This window comes from Podarcis gaigeae (genome assembly GCF_964106915.1).
Source record: "Podarcis gaigeae genome assembly, chromosome: 15".
NCBI lineage: Eukaryota > Metazoa > Chordata > Lepidosauria > Squamata > Lacertidae > Podarcis > Podarcis gaigeae.
This window is the reverse complement of record NC_139692.1, coordinates 32,067,417-32,087,355: the sequence shown is the minus strand read 5'-3', so window position 1 is coordinate 32,087,355 and position 19,939 is coordinate 32,067,417. Positions and strand designations below refer to the sequence as shown.

Here is a 19,939-nt window from a genome sequence, read left to right as displayed (position 1 = left end):
TATATTCAGAAGAAAAGCTTGTATCCAGAGAGAGGGAGCTCGGTTGTCAAGGGCCAGGATAATAAATAGGTGTGTCAGCATACAATGGAAGTTATACAGTGGTACCCTGGTTACCGAACACCTTGGTACTCATACGTTTCGGCCCCAGAACGATCGAAACCCAGGAGTATGTGTTCTGGTTTTTGAACATTTTCGGAAGCTGAATGTCCAATGTGGCTTCCACTATTGTTTCTGGCGCGCCTGCACCAATTGGAAGCCGCGCCTTGGTTTCCAAACGTTTTGGAAGTTGAACGGACTTCCAGAACGCATTCTGTTTGGGAACCAAGGTACCACTGTATACTCATCCTAGAGCAGGAATGGAGAGCCTTTGGCCCTCCAGATATTGCTCAGATACAACTATTGGGCAACTCATTTTGTGGGTGGGCGGAGAAATGGGAGACAGGTGTTTCTATGTAACAAACCTTTTCCAACCTGGCAACTTCCAGATGTTTTGAGCTGAGACTCCCATCATCCTTCCCCAAGAATCCGAGTTGATGGCGTTCACTGTCTCCTGCGGGAAGGAGTTCCGCAATTTAACAATGCAACTGTGTTAAGAAGGACTTTCTTTCATCTCTCCCGAATCTTCCAACAGAAGCCCTGAAATGGCTATTCATACTTGCATACGCTTCCCAGGGGAAGGCTGTACAACAATTTTATTTTCCTATAAATATGCATACATCTGCATCATGTATGCCTAAATTAATACAATATGATGCATGGCAAAGTCTCCTTGATCATGCTTCTAGGACAAAAGGAAGCGCCAGAATCCCATAAGCCCCGCCCACTCCCTCGCCCCGCTCACAGCCCCTCACCTCTCCGTGCCCTCGCGACGACGGTTGCCCCTCGATACGTCCCGCCCCCTACTGCCTAGAGGCGACGTCCATTGGCTGCGCCTACGGAGGGCGAGATGTGGGGCTCCGCCGCGGATTGGCTGGAGCTGTTTTCCGGAAATGCCACTCTCTCTTCCTCCCCTTCTTATTCCTCGGCCCCCCCCCCCAGCGCCGCTGAGAGGCTTCATTCGCCGCTGTACTCGTCGCTGCCATGAGCCGGCGGGCCTCGGTCAGCGACTGCCTTCGGGACTGGGAGGAGCTGCAGGACGGCTTCCAGCGCGTGCAGGTGCCGCCCCCCCACCTTCCAGGGGAGGGGAGGGCAGGATAGGGGTGGGGAGGTGGCGGGAAGTGACATAATGGGGAGGGGAGTGACGTTACTCGTGCTGCGGGTGAGGTGGCGGGACCTGACCCCCGGGGTGGTGGTTCTAGCTCGGTATAAAAAGATAGAGGTATTCTGGGCATGTGCAGAGTGCCTTCCCCCTTTCTTTCTGTGTAGCAAGAGTGCCTCTGGGGATGTGCTGAGTGACTTTGTGTGTTGAGTGCCTCTGGGCATGTGCAGAATGCCTCCCGTGTTTTATGTATATCTGTGGGGCGAGAGCTCTTTGGGCGTATGCATAGTCACTGAGTTGACAGAGAGTGCCTCTGGGCATGTCCAGAATGCCTCCCCCTGTTTGTTTATAGCAAAATGTCTATGGGGGGTGCTGAGTGACTGTGTGTGATGAGTGCTTCTGGGCATGTACAGAGTGCCTGTCCGGCTTGTGTGAAGAGGAAAGCAGCTTTGAGCATATCTGGACTCTTCTGTCTCACTTGGGACTTCAGAAATAAGCAGAGGTTTGCATCCTGCTTTTCCTCCATGTCTTTTGCCCACCCCAGTTTTATCTTCACATCTACCCTGAGGTAGAGTGTGCAGAAGAAATGTGTTTGATTGGTCCAGGGAAACCAAGTCAGCTTCATGGCCAAGCGGCTCTCCTGAGTCCTTGTCTGAACCTTCTTACCTACTACGTCCATGCGCACGTGAATGTGAAGAAAGTGCCCGCCCTTCTTTCTTTCCTCCTTCTGCTTTGTGTGAAAAGTAAGCCGCATTTATGAGCATGTGTGGAGCGCTTTCCTAGCCCATCCATAACTTTGAAGAGGAGCACATTCTTGGGCATGTGCAGAGTGCTTTCTAATTCTGCTCCCTCTGTGAGATGGAGTGCTTCTGAGCATGTGCACAGTGCATTCCCTGGCAACACAGTTGAAGCTACCAAGGAGCACATACAGAGTATCCTTCCCCCGTATTAAATAAAAACAGTTGAACAATAGGGCTTTTAATCAGTGGCTACTAGTCCTGATGTTTAAACCTCATTTCTAGTATCAGAAGCAACATGACTCTGAACACAAAATTGCGGGGGGTGTGTGTGTCTTGTAAGCTTTTCAGAGGCCTAAGAAGAGCCTGGCGGCTGGATCAGGCCAATGGCCCACCTAATCCAGCATCCTGGCCAAGCAGTTTTCCCATTGAGAAGCCTGCAAGCAGGAGCTGAGCACAACAGCCCTCTTCTCCCTTGTGATTGCCAGCAAGTGGCATTTAGAGGCAGGCTGCCTCAGATGGTGGAGGTAAACCATGGTTCTTGTTGTGGCTAGAAGCCACAGATAGCCTTTTCCTTCATGAAAATAGAGAGCCACTGTCAAAAACAAGATGATGGTCTTAATAGGTAGACTGTGCTAGACATATTATCCTAATTATTTAGTTTCATCCCTCTTGGGACCTTTGAAGTAGCCATCCCCTCTTGTAGCTCTGTTGTTTATAATCCGTGCACACAGTCCTGCCTTACAGTGTCTGCTCAAATGTTTTATACAGCCAAAAAAAAAAAAAATGTCCTGCAGCAAGAACTGGGACAGAATTTGTAAACGATGCTGTACTGTATTGCAACATGATAGCATCTTCTGTGGTTTTTTGGAGATGTACATAAGTTTGCGAAAGAGTGGATCATGCCATTTCTAAGATAGGGCTATCCACCAGCAATTCAGAACATAAGGGCATAATGGATCTTCTAGATTCCTTCTCTAGAAAGCCAGCAAGAAGGATGTGAGCACAACTGCCATTCAGATACATTACTGCCCCCAGCCATGGAGACAGAGCATAGCCATTGATAGCCTTCTCCAATAATTTGTCCTATCCTTTTTTAGAGCCATCTAAGTTGGTGGCCATCCCTGCCTCCTGTGGGATTGAGTTCCATAGTTTAACCATGTGCTGAGTGAAGGAGGACTTTTTTTTTACCTGTCCTGAATCTTCCAACATTCAGCTTCATTGGATGTCCACAAGTTCTAGTGTTATGACAGGGAGAACAACTTTCCTCTGTCCACTTGCTCCATGTAATGCATAATCATATAAACTTCATGTAGTGTTTAAAAAACCCCTCATTTAAAAACCCTCCAACTTAAAAAAAAACACATTTTAGTTCATCCAGCTGGGGCTGATGGGAGTTGTAGTCTGGGTAATACTAGGTGAGGGGAGGCTGCTTTCACGGATCAAAATATTTCCAGATTGCTAACTGGTTGATCGGCTATAATTGATGATGTTTTGTTTGCACATGTTATCTCATGGCAGCACTGTCAGGTTACTTATACGCTGTGGACATCTGGCTAGTGGCCATCTTTGTGTGCCCTGTGAGTTAATGGCTGAGGAGTGTGGCATTAAAGTCATTTTACGTGCTCACCACAGAGATGCAAGTGATCTCTGGATCACCCTGGAATCTGGAATAATTAGGACACACCTTTTTAATGATCACACTGAAACTTAAATAATGGCAGAGTTCACTGCTCTGTCTCTCTGATGTACATTTGCCTCAGATGAAAATTTATTCTTCTCTCTTGCAAAATGCAACAGATTAAGCAATGCCTCCCCTTTTCCTCGAACCAAGAGGCTCAGTTGCGACAACTCCCTTTCCCCCTTCTCATGCGTGCAAAACGAAGCGATTAGAAACTTCCATTTTGTTTCATTCTCAAGTAGATGCTTTGCTGCCTTTGGCAACTTTCAGACAGAAAGGGTAGATAGAAAGAAATGTGTTACGTACAACCAACTTTGGATGGGAAAGCAGCAAGCCTGCGTATATAGATTATAAGTGGGTAATACAAGCAGACACCTTTGTAAACACTGCCAAAAATTTCCTGGGAGTAAGCCCACTGCAAATGAGCCCCCCGTCCTTCTTTTTGTCTGTTTAAGGCAGCCTTTGCCAACCAGGAGCCCCCTTCCCCAACCTTTTGGATTCCAACTGTGCCGTTGTTGGGGTTGGGAGCAGCAGTGCCCAAATCCCGACCTAGGGTGTCAGCTTTCAAAGCTGGGCTTGGGGATGCCCTTTGAGGGAGGCTGGAACTGGGACAAGAGCTTCAGCTGGAGGTGCTGCTAGGACAGGTGGCTGATCTCCAGGTATTTATACCAGGGCGACTCAGAAGCTTTGTGCTGCTTCCTGATCACAGGGGCCAACACTGTGCAGCCTCTGCTGTGTCTGAGACCCTCACATGGCCCCTCACTGTGCTCAATCCCACCATTGGGCTGAGAGAGTCTCCAATGTCAAAGTGTGTGTGCATGTGTTGGCCTGAGTGGTTAACTGGTAATAATAGTAATAATAATACCCTGCCCATCTGGGCAGCTCCCAGCAGAACAGTAAAAACATGATAAAACATCAAACATTAAAAACTTCCCTAAACAGGTTGTCTCCTGAGTCCTGACTCATTGAAGAGAAGAGAGAGAGCCTGTGTGGTGTAGCGGTTAGAGTTTCGGCACCAGGGTACAAGTCCCCACTCAGCCACGAAGCTCAATGGGTGACCTTGGGGGGGCCAGTCTCTGCCTCTCAGCCCTAACTGACCTCACAGGATTGTTGTGGGGATTAAGTGAGGAGCAGAGAACCATGAACACCACCTTGAGTGCCTTGGAGGAAAAGGTGGGATGTAAACGCAATAAATGATAAAATACATTGGAATGAGGGTGACGTAATAATGAAACATGTTCTTACCTCCCTTCCTCTTAAAGAGGTTTTAGGCTGCAGCCTCAGTTGACACCCTTTCCCCTCCTTTCTGGCCAGGAGACTCACAGGCTGTACAAGCAGAAGCTGGAGGAGCTGACCAAACTCCAAGATGGGATTTCCAGCTCCATCAGCCGGCAGAAGAAGCAGCTGAAGGAGCTCTCTCTGGCCCTCAAAAAGTATGTTGAGGGCAACTGCGGCGGCAGCGCCTGCTTCCCTGGGGGAGGTTGCCGTGGGTCAATTTGTGGCTTGGCTACTGGAGCCATCAGGACCGCCTGAACGTTGCTGAGTCAAGCATCGCTTGAGCAATGTGGGTTTAGCAACCGGGTGGGCAGGGACTGTCATCTAGTCCTGCAGCTCGCAACCTTTTGGGTATGTCAACTCACAAGTCCAAATTTATTTGGTACGGTGACCCGTCAGTTTTTTATTGCCACGAGTGTCAACAAAGCAAGATTATAGGCCAACGAAACCAAAAGGTGTAGGAGGAGGTATTCGTCATACCAGTTAAGGATTGCAAGCAACAATTATATTCTTTTTATAAATGACCATTGCTAACAACCCCACAGTGCAAAAGCTGGGTACAGTATTCTGTCACAGCATATACAAAGCAAGCAAACAATAATAAGAGGAAGAAGTGGTAACATACCAACAAGAATCAAGGTATCCATTTTTCCTGAGCTGGCATGGAGGGTGAATGTTGGGCATCTAAGCCTGAAGCGTAAGAAATAAATTCTCACATTCTGAGCCCTCCGTCCCTCTAGCGACATGCAATTTATGTGTTATGTCTTCCACAACAGCCAAATTCCATAAGTACTTACACTGCAAAGAAAAATGCAGATTTTTCAAGGTTTTCCCTTTCTGGGCTACTGAAATTGTAGTTAACTGCCCTTCTAGCTCATCGTGAGACAGACACAGGGACCTAAATCCACCACCATCATTGAAAATCCAGTAGTTAAGATTTCAACACCACAAGGTCTGGAAGCTTTCATTAACAGAAGAGTGAATTAATCAACTAGGTTAACTGGGTGATTAAATCATGAGCACCTTTCCAAGCAATTAGGCCATGTGTCATTTACAATATATACAGTTTTAATGCAAGTACAAAGATCTGGAGATCTTAGGAGAGGCCTTCTAAGAGAGAAGGAAGAGAAGGGAAAGTGCTTTTTATACAATGGTGATTGATGCAACACATGCAGAGATATATCCCTTTATAAAGCACACGTTTTCAGAACTGTTGTGTGTTTTTGTATGTAAAAAATTTCCAGGCTTCATGAACATAGATTTGATGAAGTGAACATGCGTGAGGGCCAACCAAAGTTGTTGAGCTTTTTTAAAACAATTTTACCCCAGGATATATATTGCCACGAGGGCTGCATTAAAGCGACCGGTGCGCCAGATTAGGCCCCCAAAATGGACTTCGGACATGCCTGACATAGATGAATCTCTTTCTTGGTCCACAGCCAAATCCTAAACTATTACAATAAACTATTGTATAATCTGACATTAGAGGGACTGGTAGATGGGGTTCTGCCTGACCCTCTTTAAATAGGATAGCAGCTCCACTTGGCTTCCAGTTACACTGCAAGAGCCTTCAAGATGTGGCTGTCCACTCTCCCCAGTGAGGTCTTTGGCACAGGACGTATGATGGATGATGATTTTGCTGTTTGTTAGTGGTGTGTTTCTGCTGCTGTTTCATTGGGCTTTGGATGGTTGCATGACTTCTCTTGTGCTGTTTTGCCCAGGTGCAAGTGCTCTCTTGCCGACAACAATGAGGAAGAACCGAAAGAGTCCTTCCAGGAGCTCCAGAGCATGATCAAAGAGCGGCAGGATGTCTTCTTTGAAATGGAGGCCTACTTGCCCAAGAAGAATGGGTAAGGGCCCACACCCTCTATTTATAAGAGCATCAGAACTCTGCTGTTTGACCAATGAATGCTTCCAGAGCGGTTGCATACAATCAAGCTGTAGCACACAAGGAAAAAGGCACACAGAGGGAAGAGGGGGAAGCAAGACTCAGCTGCCGGTTCTTTCCAAGTTAAATAGTACTTACAATGAACGGAGGTTAGCTCTGGAAGTCCAGCAGCTGGGAGGTTAATGGGACTCTGATGGCTCCCACCCAACACCCTTTTTCTCAAAAGTGGTCCACCAGATGTCTCTGAAGGAATTCACTTGAAAGTAGCAGCCCTCCCTGGTTGGTTGGCTGGTTCTGAGTTTTTTATATTCTAAGGGAGACTTCCTTTAGAAAGAGAGGCTCCATTTTAGCCATTTGCAGCTGACTGCTGTCAAGAGAACAGGAAGATGTTCCTCCTAGTGTGGTCCTACATCAGGAGGTGGGGAACCCTCCGGGTGCTGTTGGACTACAGTTCCCATCAGCCCCAGTGAGTGGTTGGGGACAACGGGGGTCCCAAATCTGGAGGGCCCCCAAATCCCTCAGTCCTGTCCTAATTACTCAGTGTTTGTAATGAGCGCGCACACTCCTTTACAATTCTGCTTTTGACTGTTTTCATAGCTTAACATTTCATACCCTAAACGCGAGCAGGCCTGAGACTTCATGCAGGAGAAGGCTATCAATGGCTCTGCTCTGCCTTCACAGTCAGAGGCAGTAATGCTTCTGAAGACCAGCTGCTGGAAAACCACAGGAGGGAGGAGAGTTCTCTTGTGCTTGTATCCTGCTTGCGGGTTTCCCGCAGGCATTTAGTTGGCCACTGTGAGAACAAAATGCTGGGCTAGATGGACCACTGGCCTGATCCAGCATTGCTCTTCTTAAGCAGTCTGCAGTCTGAGATGTTGAGTGCGCTTGGCGTGTGGGAGCAGTTTGGCTTGAGGGTGTGTGTTGCAGAGGTGTGTTTAATTATCTCCTCTTTCTGTTGTGATCCAGGTTGTACCTGAGTCTCGTGCTGGGGAACGTGAATGTCACTCTGCTCAGCAAGCAGGCAAAGTAAATGCTGATCTCCTAACGCTTTGCTTCATTGCTTGCCTTGTGGTTTGCACTCATATAGACTATGAACTTGTTTTGGGGGCGGGTTTGTTTGTCTTGTTGAAGGCTGAGGTTCTTGGAATGCCTGGTGCCATGCTCCTTACCCAGTGCTGCTGCCTGCCTTCCACCTGACAGTTGGATGGAATTGCAGAATGCTTGCAATCGGGGCTACAGGAAATGTTTGTAGCTGAAGGAGAATTTGGAGACTGGAGTGGGCGGGGGCAGAGAGATGGGAAAGGTCAGCTAGAATTCTGCACCAGCAGAAGCTGAATTCTGTGGTTTGCATTAATTATGCAAATAAGCAAATGCTTGCATGATTTCTCATTTTGCGTGCTTCTGTCATATGCTACTATTTTGCATAACTTCTGGTTTTGCTACTTATAAGAGGGGCACACACGTTGAAACCCACCATCACTGAAAATCTTAGCCATCCATTATTCAAGATTTAAGATTTCAACAGGCCTTGCTCACCTGCGTTCCAGTGTGTTTTGCCACCGTGAGGACTAAAAGCTTCATTAATATAATAGCTACAATGCTTAGCTGATTAATCAATCAGCATAACTGGGTGATTAAATCAAGAGCACCTTTCCACAGAGTTAGAGAAGGGAAAGTGAGATGGTGATTGATGAGACACATGGAGAAATGTCCTTTTGAAAAAGCACATGTTTTCAGAACTATTGTATATTGTATGCATAATTTTTCCAGGCTTCATGAACATAGATGAATCTCATTATTTGTCCACAGCCAAATCCTGAATTCAGTTGCTTGCAGACTCTTGCAACTGATAGAGTTCACTGAGTTCTGAAGCCTGGCAATTTTCCAGCTGCTTCTTCAGATGATCTCTTTCGCTCAAATCCGCAGTGGCAACAGATAGCCTTCAACAATTCTTGCAATTCCTGAAATCTCCTACCACAACCCAGACAGTTTGCTGTAACCTGAGCCCTTTTATACACAAAGTTGTTTGCCAGATCTGCCCAGTAACCCAGATAAGTCACAGGATGCCTGCAGGTGCATTGTGGGGACTGAAGCATCTCTACTGACTCATGTAGAATTAACCCAGTAGCTGCATTCCTCAGCGTACCTGGAGAAAGGCATCTTCCATGATCTTAATGCCTAGGCAGGTTCGTTCGGGGGTTGGCCAAGCCTGTGTCCCAAGCCACAAAGAAAAGCTTAGGCTGAGCCTTGGAAGCTGGGTGCTAGGCAAAGTCCATTCACTGCTCTGCCTCCCTGTTCTAGGTTCAGGTACAAGGATGAGTATGAGAAGTTCAAGCTGTACCTCACCATCATCCTGCTCATAATCTCCTTCACCTGCCGGTTCCTGCTTAACTCCAGGTGAGTCTGCGGCAGCCTTGGATTGGGACCGCACTGCTAAAAGTGAGCCATCATTCCTTCCCCCCCCTGAAAAAAATATAATTATAACTAATATCACATAACAAAATGACACACGAAAACAAAAACAAAAAAATACATCAAAGACAAAACAATAAACAAATAAACAATAAAAACAAACTTAATTCTTTAAAAATCCAACCTTATAAACATCTTAATTGACTTCCTCCAGTCCCTCCCTTCTGAGTTTCCTTGTAAATGAATGTAACAATATCATTTCCAATATCATTATTAAACTAAAATATCTCCAATTATAATCCAACGTACTCACTTTTCTTAGTATTTAAGTCCCATTTATTCAATTATATCCTAATTTAATCCTAGGCCTATTTGCTACTTTCAAGTAGTTTCTAATTTTTTATATTACAATATTTATTCAAATAGTCTTTAAATTTCCTCCAATCTTCTAAAAGTGAGCCATCATTCCTATCCCTGCTCGCCTGAATGACATCCCTCTGAAGCAGTGGTTTTTCTTTCTTCCTTAGAGCATTTGCACCTTGCTCCTTGGCCCCAAAGGCTTCCGGAGAGCCTTATGTACAATCAGTTATAAACAGGAAAGTCCCTTCTTGCAAGCTTACAGTCTAGAAACCACCACCACCACACAAGGAAAAACAGGGAGGGAGAGAAGGGGGGGACAGAAATCAAGCTGCGGAACCCATTCTTAGAGAGTTGTTCTCATAAAGGCCAGCCAGCGCCATTCAGGATTGGGAAGTGCCTGATGGAGCTGGTCTTTCGGCAAAGCTGATGGAGCGAATCATGCTACTGCCCATCTCTCCCACTGATGCAGCCTGATGGGCTGGCCGCCCCCAGGCACCAGTTGAGGGTGAAGAGGCCTGATAGGGCCAGCCTGTCACAGCAGAGCCGACGGAGGGAACTGCCCATCTCTCCACTGAGGACTGTCTGATGGACTGGCTGTAACAACCCGAGGTTGTTAAAGGTTGCAGGGTGCCTTGCAGGCAAAAGAAGGAAGACCAGTACGAACCCCTTCTCTTCCACCATGCACAGTAACCCTTTCCCTCTCTACTGTTTGCCACAGGGTGACGGATGCAGTCTTCAATTTCCTCCTGGTCTGGTACTACTGCACCCTCACCATCCGCGAGAGCATCCTGATCAACAACGGGTCTAAGTAAGTTGTCCAGACCCACTGAAAGCTCTGGAGACAGAGCTGGTAAGATGATGAGCCAGGGCAGTGTCCTCTGACCTTTCCAAGACTTTCTCCAAGTCTTGCTTCTTGAGATCAACCTTAACCGGCAGCGCCAGGAGCAGAACTAGGGATTCTTGGGCTTACAGAGACAGTGGTAGGATAAGAAGCTGCCAGTGGTCCACCTGGCGCAGCTGTGCCTGCAGAGATTGGCAGCAGAAGCCATTCCTAGACCTTCCATCTGACCCCTAACTAGAAGGGCTGCAAGATGGAAGCTGGGATCTTTTCCATGGCCTCTCCTCGTACAGCTGTATATTTTGGATAGTTGCTTCTTTGCTATGCATTTGGGCACCTCTTAAGAGATCTTAAGCTCATTCATCATGATACTTCCTGAGATCAAGGAGAAGATATCCTTCCATGATTGGTTGCCATTTTGAATCAAGATAGCAGACTGAAGCTTTCAAAACTGCACCACCGGTTTCAAAACGGTACTGATTTTGTATTTATTTTTGTCACTTAGCATGCACAAACAATGCCAGGCTGTTAGCATTAATATAAATGTTAACAGCCTGGTTGTTTGCCTATCTCCTCTAGGACCCTTTGTGACTCACACTGATAGGCATGTTTGGGCAGGCTGACATTTCAAAGACAGCACCTGCACGTTTTGCCCCTTAACTTTTCCTACAAGGCCTGGAGACTTCCTTTTTTTAAAAAGAAAGAAAGAAAATGAAAGCTGAGAGTCTGGGGCATGGGCACCTGCTTGGTCACCTCTGAGCCAAGGTGTTGCAGGTTGCCACTGGCTGTTGCATCTAGCAGCTTGATAGCCCTCCTTGGAGCCACATTGCAGCTGCCTGTTGATGTTCCCTCGTCATCTTGAGGAGGAACTCCCAAGCAAGTATGCTGAGCTGCAGGGCTTAAAGTTAACACTCTCTAACAAAAGTCCCCTCCCCCATCCCTTGTGTTTCCCCAGAATTAAAGGCTGGTGGGTTTTCCATCACTACATCTCTACCTTCCTCTCCGGCGTCATGCTGACTTGGTGAGTCCTCAGCTAAGCATCCTCTCTGTTGCCATTATATGATGTCCTGGTGGCCATCAGTGGTCCCCTGTGGCTCAGAGGCCCAGCTCACATTCACCTGGATTTCTGAATTCAGTATTGGGGGCCTAACTCCCTCTTGGGTGAGACCAAACTGGCTGGCCCCCTTCATTTTATTTGTTGCGCTAATATCCCACCTGTTCCTCCAAAGAGCTCAGGTTGGTGTGCATCTTTCGCCCCAACTCAGTTAATCCTCACAATAGCCCTGTGAGGTGGGTTGGGCTGAGAGGTGGTGACTGGCCCAAGGTCACAACTAGTGAGCTTTGCGGCTAAGCAGGGATTTGAACCCTGGTCCAACACTCTAACCACCACATCACACAGGTTCTCAAGGTTTTGTTTTTCCCCAGTAGTCATTTTAAATAAACATTTTCTGATTTTTGTAGTTAACTGATTTCATCTTCTGCAAGGTTTCTTGTAACTTCGTGGGATGCTGCTTAGAAACCATGGCATTAAGTAGCGTATAAATTGTCCCAATAAATAAGTAATAGCATAGGAAGCCGACTTTTGCAGAGTCGGACCCTTGGAGAGTTCAATGATTGAACCTGGGACCCTTTTGTATGCAAAGCACAAGATCTATGGCTCAGCTACAAACGTTCCCTTGTGCTGAGAAAATGTAGGTTTGTGCTGTATATTTCAAGACTGTGAATGTATGGTTACACTGTACTGCCCAGTGCGCTCCCCTAGTTAAAGCCACCACTGGTGGTGGAAAAGATCATATCCTGCTTCAGTGAGTTCCCTCGGTTAAACATATGTACGTAGGAAGTTTACCTAGCCCAGCATTGTTGGAGGAAACTCTCTTGAACCTTCTTTGATGCTTTCATCTGTTGTGCCTGTTCTTCATTTTCCTGTTGAATTATTTTGCTGCAAGCATTGCCATTAAATGGAGCCAGGGAGCAATTTTGGCCCAGCAGGCCAGAACTTTATCTGAATCACACCACACCACACCAGCCAATTTTACAAGTGGGTAGGACTGCCCATCAGATGATTGGCAGGTGTGTGGTGCCGCCCACCTGTCAAAGTTGCCTGCAAGATGGGTGGGGAGATAGCAACCAGGTAGGATTGAACTCTAGGTGCATCAGCTCCCACACTTAGGAACTCCCTGCCTGTTGACACCAGTCAGGCACCTTCCCTGTGCTCTTTTTGGTGCCTGCTAAAAACATTTATGTTCTGGCAAGCCTGTCCAGATATGTAGAAACTTACATATGTTTTAATCTGGTGGGTTTATTTTATCTTATCACTGATTTTAATTCTTATTTTAATGTTTTGTATAGCTGTTTTTTTTACTGATTGATTTTATTCCTTTTTTAAAAAAAAACCACTCTGTGGTTTTCTTTAACAATCATAGACTCAGAGAACTGCAGAGCTGGAAGCAACGCACAGGGTAATCTCGTCCAACCCCCTTCAATGGAGTTGAAGCCTTAGATGGAGTTTTCCACCTACTTTGGGCTGCATTCCCAAGCAACCCAACTCCGAGAAGACCTGCTCTCGGTGAGCTGGGGGTCTCTATTGACCTCGCAGCGTTCCTTCCAACTCCACGGTTCTATGATTGTTAGAGAAAACCACAAAGTGGTTTTCAAAAAAGGATAAAAACAAACGAACAAAAACCCCCTCAAAGTGTTATATAAATTGTTTGAAATGAATACCTGCTCCACAACGGGAGCAGGTTGTCACAGTTTGGGGGCCCAATTTGGCCCATGGGATGGAGGGTCCCCACCCTGCGCTAGGAGAACGGGTTATACATTTCTAAATGAGCATACTTTTCCTTTTCTCATTTTCTCTCCCCCCCCCCCACCTGATCTCACTTTCTTGGTGTCCTTGCAGGCCAGACGGTCTCATGTACCAGAAGTTCAGAAATCAGTTTCTCACCTTCTCCATGTATCAAAGTAAGTGAAGCTGCCCACAAGGAAGCAGGAAGGTTACCCAAGAGCTCCCTTGAGCCTCAGAACCATGTGGGTGGGGCAGCGTGCTCAATTAGCCAAGCACGTTTTCAGAAGTGGGCTACGTGAACTAATTTCAGTAGTGCTAATTTCAGTGGTTCTATTCTTGAGTAGGATACAGGCCTCCAGTTCCACAACAGGAGCTTGCGAGCAGAATTGTCCGGGTGAGACTAGCAAAACTTTCAGATTTCTTTGTTGAGAAAGAAAGGGGTTTGTTGGATGGAACGGAAAGGCAGGTGTGAGGAAGCCTTTTAGAGCCCTGGTGGGCCAAACTCCATTCTAGGCGGTCTTCTGAGGGCCACCTGACAGCCGTGGGCAGGGTCAGAGGCAACTGAGTGGAGCAACTGGTTACTACACACACCTCTCTACCTGTAAGATAGGTTAGGCTGAGAAGCTGAGACCAGCCCAAGGTTGCACCCAGTGAGTTTCACAGCTGAGCGGGGATTTGAACCCTGGTCTTTCCTAGGCCCTAGTTCAACACTAACCACTACACCACGCTGCCTCTTTATGATTCAAACTTTTGTCCCATTTCTTAGCAAGCAAAAAAGTCCGTTTAAAAGAACAAAGCTCAAATTCCCAGGACCCTCTTGAAAAATAGGGAGTTGGAAGGGACCCAACAGATTATTATTATTTTTTTACCTCTGATGCTCTGAAAGCCTTTGCAACATCTGAGAAGCCAGGTTTTGGAATTGGCCTTCCAAGCCACCCGCGACAGTGACCTTTCTCACCAACTCCTTCCAACAGGCTTTGTCCAGTTCCTCCAGTATTACTACCAGAGCGGTTGCCTGTACCGTCTCAGAGCCCTGGGTGAGCGGCACACCATGGACCTCACGGTGGGTAAGTGGCATCTCTTGCTTTGGCCTCCTCTCCTCTTGCTGAGGAGGCAAGCCTCTCCAGGCTTAGGAGAAGCCCAAGCTTAGGAGAGGCAAGCTTGTCACCCTTCAAGCTGTTCTGCATTCCCCATCGCCACTTCTGGCTGGGGCTGTTGGGAGCTGCAGTCCAGCTGTGAGATGGTTGCCACTGCTTAAGACTCCTGCCGCAAGGTGTAGTGCAAGAAAAGCAACCACCGTTTTGTTGGTTTTATTTTTTTTTTTGCTCTATAAGACACGCTTTTCCCCTCCTAAAAAGTAAGGGGAAATGTGTGTGCGTCTTATGGAGCGAATGCAGGCTGTGCAGCTATCACAGAAGCCAGAACAGCAAGAGGGATTGTTGCTTTTGCTGCGCAGCAATCCCTCTTGCTGTTCTGGCTTCTGGGATTCAGAATATTTTTTTCTTGTTTTCCTCCTCCAAAAACTAGGTGCGTCTTATGCTCTGGTGCATCTTATAGAGCAAAAAAATACGGTAGTTTCACTTCTCTGCAGCATACCTTTTTTTTCTCCTGCCACCCACAGAGGGATTCCAGTCCTGGATGTGGAGAGGCCTCACCTTCCTGCTCCCATTCCTTTTCTTTGGCCAGGTAAGTGTGCCGTGGCATCTTGGGGGTGGGCATCTAGGAATGGTGGGATGTCAGGGACTGGATTGAGGGAGATGAGACTGAGGAGGATTGGTGGAGAAACCCCACCCTCCTGAACTTCCCAGAGGAGAGGAAGGCAGTACGGTGGTACCTCGGAAGTCGAACGGAGTCCTTTCTGGAAGTCTGTTCGACTTCCAAAATGTTCGGAAACCAAAGTGTGGCTTCTGATTGGCTTGTGAAAAAGATTGGCTTTTGTTCTTATTTATTCAATTTATATGCCACCCTTCGTCAGAAGCCCACAGGGCGTTTTTACAAGGTACGCCGCAAATAACATAATGTCATATTGATGCAACATTAAAAAATAAAATTATTATAAGGAGTGCATAGTACGATGCAGATTCTCCTAACAGCATAAAAAGGAGAGAAAATCAGCAACACGGTATCTCAACTGCAAAGGCAGCACACAAATACAGAAGTATCTCTGAAAGAAAGCGACCCATATCTCCCCTTTTCCTTTCCCCACCTCTCACCCTGGGAGATCTTCAATCCCCTGCCTCTCACTCGGGGTCCTTCCACCAACCACCTGTCACTTTCACGTGAGATGGAAACGGTGGGGTATTATTTATTTATTTGCTATGTTTACACCCCCCCTCCCCCCCCATGAGCTTAAGGTGGTGGTGCAGTTGGGTCTCCTCCCTCTCCATTTCGTCCTCACAACAACCCTGTGAGGTAGGTTAGGCTGAGAGGCAGCGAATGGCCCAAAACCACCCAGTGAGCTTCGTGGCCGAGTTGGGATTTGAACCCTGGTCTCCCCATCCCTAAAGTCCAGCACTCTAACCACTGGTCCACACCAGCTTGTGTAACATGTTGCAAATAAAATCAATGTCTATGCTCCCTTCTCTTTCCCCGACTCTTGTAGTTCTGGCAGCTTTACAATGCACTCACCCTCTTCCAACTGGCCAGGCACCCAGAATGCAAAGAGTGGCAGGTAAGAGCTCCTTGGGGCAGAGAGCTACTTTTCCCTCTCTTGTTTTAACCAAGTGAAACGTTCAGAGGAAGCTTCCATATATGCAGCATCGGGCTATTGGCCCGGCTAGGCTAGGATTGTCAACACTGACCCTCCTGAGGACAGAAAGCCCTTCTCTTTTCTATCTAAAGGCCTGGTCCCCACTTTGAAGGCTGCTTCGGGGGGGGGCTGGGGAACCTCTGGGTGGAGCCATCATTTCCAACCCCAGCCTCCCATAACTCCTTTCCCCCTTCCGTACGAGGGGCAGGGTGTGTGATTTTGGTTGCTGCTGTGTGAACCAACCATGGGCCTCTCTGCAGGCCAGGTGCAACTTATAGATCCTATTCAAAAAGAAAACTAGCAAATTATTTAATGAGGGAGTGAGAACTTTCTTACTCCAACAGACTTTTGGGAACTGATTGCTTTTCATGAAAGGGCTGGTGCTATGCTGTTTTTATTGTACTTATGTGTATGGTTTTCAGTAGATCTTAAAGTTTTGAATTCTATTAGTGTTTGGTTTTTTTAACTATTTTTAAAAACATCTTTAGCTGTTCTTAATTTATCTGTAAGCTGCCTTACATCCCTGTCAAGGAAAAAGGCAGGATATAATTATTTTTTTGATGGGATAGATGGTAATGCAATTTGGCTAAATTAAACTTTAGCTGTGATTCCTGCATTGCAGAGGGTTGAACTAGATGGCCGCTGCCGTCCCTTCCAACTCTACAATTCTATGATTCTATAAATGTCCTGCTTTCACCGGGGGGGGGGGGGCGTGGACCTTGAGCCAAAAGGCAAGTAAGACCGGGGGGGGGGGGGATACACAACTTGCTGGAGCTCTGGAAGCAGGATGTAAAATGAGGGCAGAAATAGAGGTTCTTTTGAACAGCTCTTGGAACAAGTTCAAACAAATGAGATTTATCATGCCACACTCTGGTCCTCGACCGCAGTAAATCGATTCATTCATCGTGTTGGGTCTGTGACAGCTTCTTTCTTTGGATGGGGACAGGATGTCCACTCATCTCCAAGAACTACCACCTGGGAGAACTGCTGGGGTCACCCCCTGCCGTCTCCCCCACCCACCCTCCTGGCAGGGCAAAGTCTCACCAAGTCTTAAATTCCTCCTGCAGGTGCTGATGTGTGGCCTCCCCTTCTTCGTCCTCTTCACCGGCAACTTCTTCACCACCCTGCGGGTTGTTCACCAGAAATTCCAGGACAAGGCCAAGGTGGAGTAAAGGGGGCGGGGCTTGCGGGGCTTGCCTGTCCCATCCCCCTCTCCTTGTCCTCTCCCCCCACCTTCACCCCCGCCAACAAAACTGTATTGCCATCTGGTGTTCTGCCGTTTTTTTCGCCTGGCTGGAGGCAGCGCTGGTCCTGCCCCAGCTGGTCTTGAACGGACAATCCACTCAGCGCTGGGCGCAACTCTCCCAGAGTCCACTGACTTTGAACCAGTGCTTCAAACAAAGCGGCGTGTGAATGGGCCAACTCCTGCTCCCTTTTCCGCCAAGGACAGGACCTCGTCCTCAACGGTGGGAGGAGATTCTCCAGGATCATAGCAGCATGCTGGAGGCCTAGAGCGACCCACTTGGACATGACTCTCTATGGTACCCTTGAGCCCAACCCTCCTACAAGAGCAGGCGATGGATTGCCAACAGCCGCCATGCTTTTTTCTAGCAGACCTTTAACAAGGAAGCAGGTTCAACTGAGGCCACAGTATGTATTAAGTAGTGAGGATGTTGTGCAGGGCCTCCCCTGCCCCATTTTGAACCGCCTTGCAAGAGAAAGAAGTCTTTGCCTTTGCCATACAGAGCACCACTTCCTGCCTTGGAGTGCTGCTCTGCTTCTCAGAAGGGACCCTCGTCCTGTATCCTTGTCCACTTTCTTACATCCTCAGGCCAGGGTGCATGGGCGGCAGAAGGGAGGCTTGCCCCAGCCTTGCACGCAAGCAACTTTCCCCCTCCTGTGACCCAGGAATGGTTCTTGGCGGTTGGCCAGCAGTGAGAAGTGGATGGCATGCCTCCGCTGCTGAGGGTCCGGCGCTGCCATTGTTCAGAAGCCTCCAAAGGCTTTCAGGAAAATGGGGATTAGGAAACAGCATGGTCTGGATTTGCTACGTGATGGTGTCGTAGGGGGACAGTGTCTTGTTCAAGCTTTGTGGTGTCTTTTGTGTGTTTGTGTGCATATCGATGTCTTCAGGAAGCTGGGAGGAGCTGGTCTGTGTCACAATCGTCTTAAAGAATGTACGCATGTCGTATTAAAAAAAGGAAAAAACCTATTGGAATAAAAGAAAAAAAGGGAAATGCTTTTGGTGCCTCTCCTGCCTTTCAACCAGCAGGGGAGAGGAATGGGTCAGGGTTTTGCACAGTCTCCATTGCAATTGCCAGCACGGTTGGCTTTTAATGGGTCCAGCTGAACAGGAAGGCATATTTTGGGCCATTGCATAGTGATGAGAGACAAGAGATGGGACATTGGGTGGCTTTTTACAGCAAGGTATCTGGGCAGCAAGAGAAAAGGATAGCTTCCTTTGCATGCCTTTACATTTGGAAAGAACTCTTTCCTCTCTCTCCCTGCCTTCCTGTGATGGGAATGTGTCCTTGAAATGTGATAATGCCTCTTGCTTGCGTAAGCATTTTTAAAAAACCACCCTGATTTTGGGGGAGGGCAGTACAGTCTACTAGGCTGTTCTGCTCGTACCCACTTGCAAAGATTGCCCGAAGCAAATGCAGTCCTCAGGCTGAAAGAGATTCCTGTATTAAGGAGGAGTCTTGTGCAAGTGCCAAGGCACCTCTGAGCAGGAGCTTCTGGGAGAGCGTCAAACATCTGAGGGAAGTGCGGAGTTCAGCTTTCATTCATTCTTTTGAAGCAACGCCTCCAATTCGCAGGATAGCAGGTCTTGCCCATCAGCTGCAGTCCTAAAGCAGCCAGCGAGGTGGCTGTGTTGAATTTCTGCTTTATCCTTGCTCCTCCCATGAAAGCAGCATATGTGAAATAGTAAAAGGAAAGAGAGAAAATGCAAGTGTTGTTCAGGTTGTGCGATTTTTGCATGGGATGCAGTGTTTTGTACAGGACAGAGAGAGAGGCGTTAGATGTGCTTTGCCTGGAGAAGGGAAGACTGAGAGGGTGACCTTATAGTCCTCTTCAACTATCTAAAGGGCTGTCCCATGGAAGGTGGAGCAAGCAGGCAGGACCTGGGCCAATAGATTCAAATGACAAGGAGATTCTTCCTTGCACATTTTTCTGCAGAGCTTAGAGTGGCTGTCAGTCATTGATTCTTGAGTTGCGTTTACGTCATTGCAGGGGGGGGGGATCTCTCCCAAGTCTACAGTTCTGATCCCATGAGCTCTTCACTTATGGGCTTTGTTAAACTGTAAGCCTTTTGATGAAGTAATGATGGGCACCAATGTGAATGGCTTTAAAACGTTATCGACAAATGCATGGCTGTGAAGCATCTCCACTATTGGAGGAAGTTTCTGATGGCCTGATCCAGCAGGCTCTTATGCGGATGGCAAAAGATGCTTGGTTGGCCCCTATGAGCTTAGGGGGCTTTGAAAAGGAGAAGCAGACCACCACTCCCTCTTACCCTCACCATGACAGTTACAGTGGTTCCCACACTTCACAAACACACCCTGACCACTTGAAAGTTGAAGATCCTTGCAGACCCGTTCAGGATTCCCCCCCCCCCCGGTCTGCTGTAGCCGTTGTAATGCACCGTGCCAGATGCCATCTGGCTTTGTGGCTTCCTAAGCACACGATAGAGCATGGTTGTCAAGGTTCGAGCACCATATGGGACAGCTGCATAATTCTCCATTGCAGAGGGTTGAACTAAAATGGTCCTCAGGGTCCCTTCCAACTCTACAATTCTGTGATTCCTTCCTTACGTTTCACACAATTCAAATGGTAACCCAGTGTAAGAAATAATGCATTGGCTGTGCTGCCTCCCATCTCCAACCCCAAATCTACAGACCACGTTGTGGACTCCAAGTAGACCTCAGCTTGGGAAACCCTGTAGTAAAAGCTCTCTCCCATCGGCAGTCTGTAAAGATTAGCAGCATTGGTGAGTGGGTTGCTGCCCACTACAT

General features: G+C 47.5%; 1 protein-coding gene across 2 annotated transcripts; it reads left to right on the top strand.

Moving 5' to 3' along the window:
- Nucleotides 1–847: 847 nt before the first annotated feature.
- TMEM120A (transmembrane protein 120A) lies at nt 848–18,160 on the top strand. Of its 2 annotated transcripts, XM_083714776.1 has the most exons (12): nt 974–1,155; nt 4,931–5,049; nt 6,613–6,741; nt 7,746–7,805; nt 9,081–9,176; nt 10,270–10,359; nt 11,345–11,410; nt 13,289–13,350; nt 14,149–14,241; nt 14,796–14,860; nt 15,777–15,845; nt 16,991–18,160. In XM_083714776.1, exons 1-12 carry the CDS (start codon nt 1,081–1,083, stop codon nt 17,093–17,095), a joined length of 1,029 nt encoding a protein of 342 aa, XP_083570902.1. In that variant the 5' UTR covers nt 974–1,080; the 3' UTR covers nt 17,096–18,160. The 2 variants fall into 2 exon arrangements, with proteins under 2 accessions (XP_083570903.1, XP_083570902.1); XM_083714777.1 differs by lacking the exon at nt 7,746–7,805 and having other exon boundaries at nt 848–1,155.
- Nucleotides 18,161–19,939: the final 1,779 nt, after the last annotated feature.

Bases quoted from the DNA above. Each gene is read 5' to 3' on its own strand.
- TMEM120A (XM_083714776.1), top strand. From the start codon at position 1,081: ATGAGCCGGCGGGCCTCGGTCAGCGACTGCCTTCGGGACTGGGAGGAG. The intron at 7,806-9,080 runs GTAAATGCTGAT...TCCCTGTTCTAG, and splicing joins CTGCTCAGCAAGCAGGCAAA to GTTCAGGTACAAGGATGAGT. The intron at 10,360-11,344 runs GTAAGTTGTCCA...GTGTTTCCCCAG, and splicing joins CTGATCAACAACGGGTCTAA to AATTAAAGGCTGGTGGGTTT.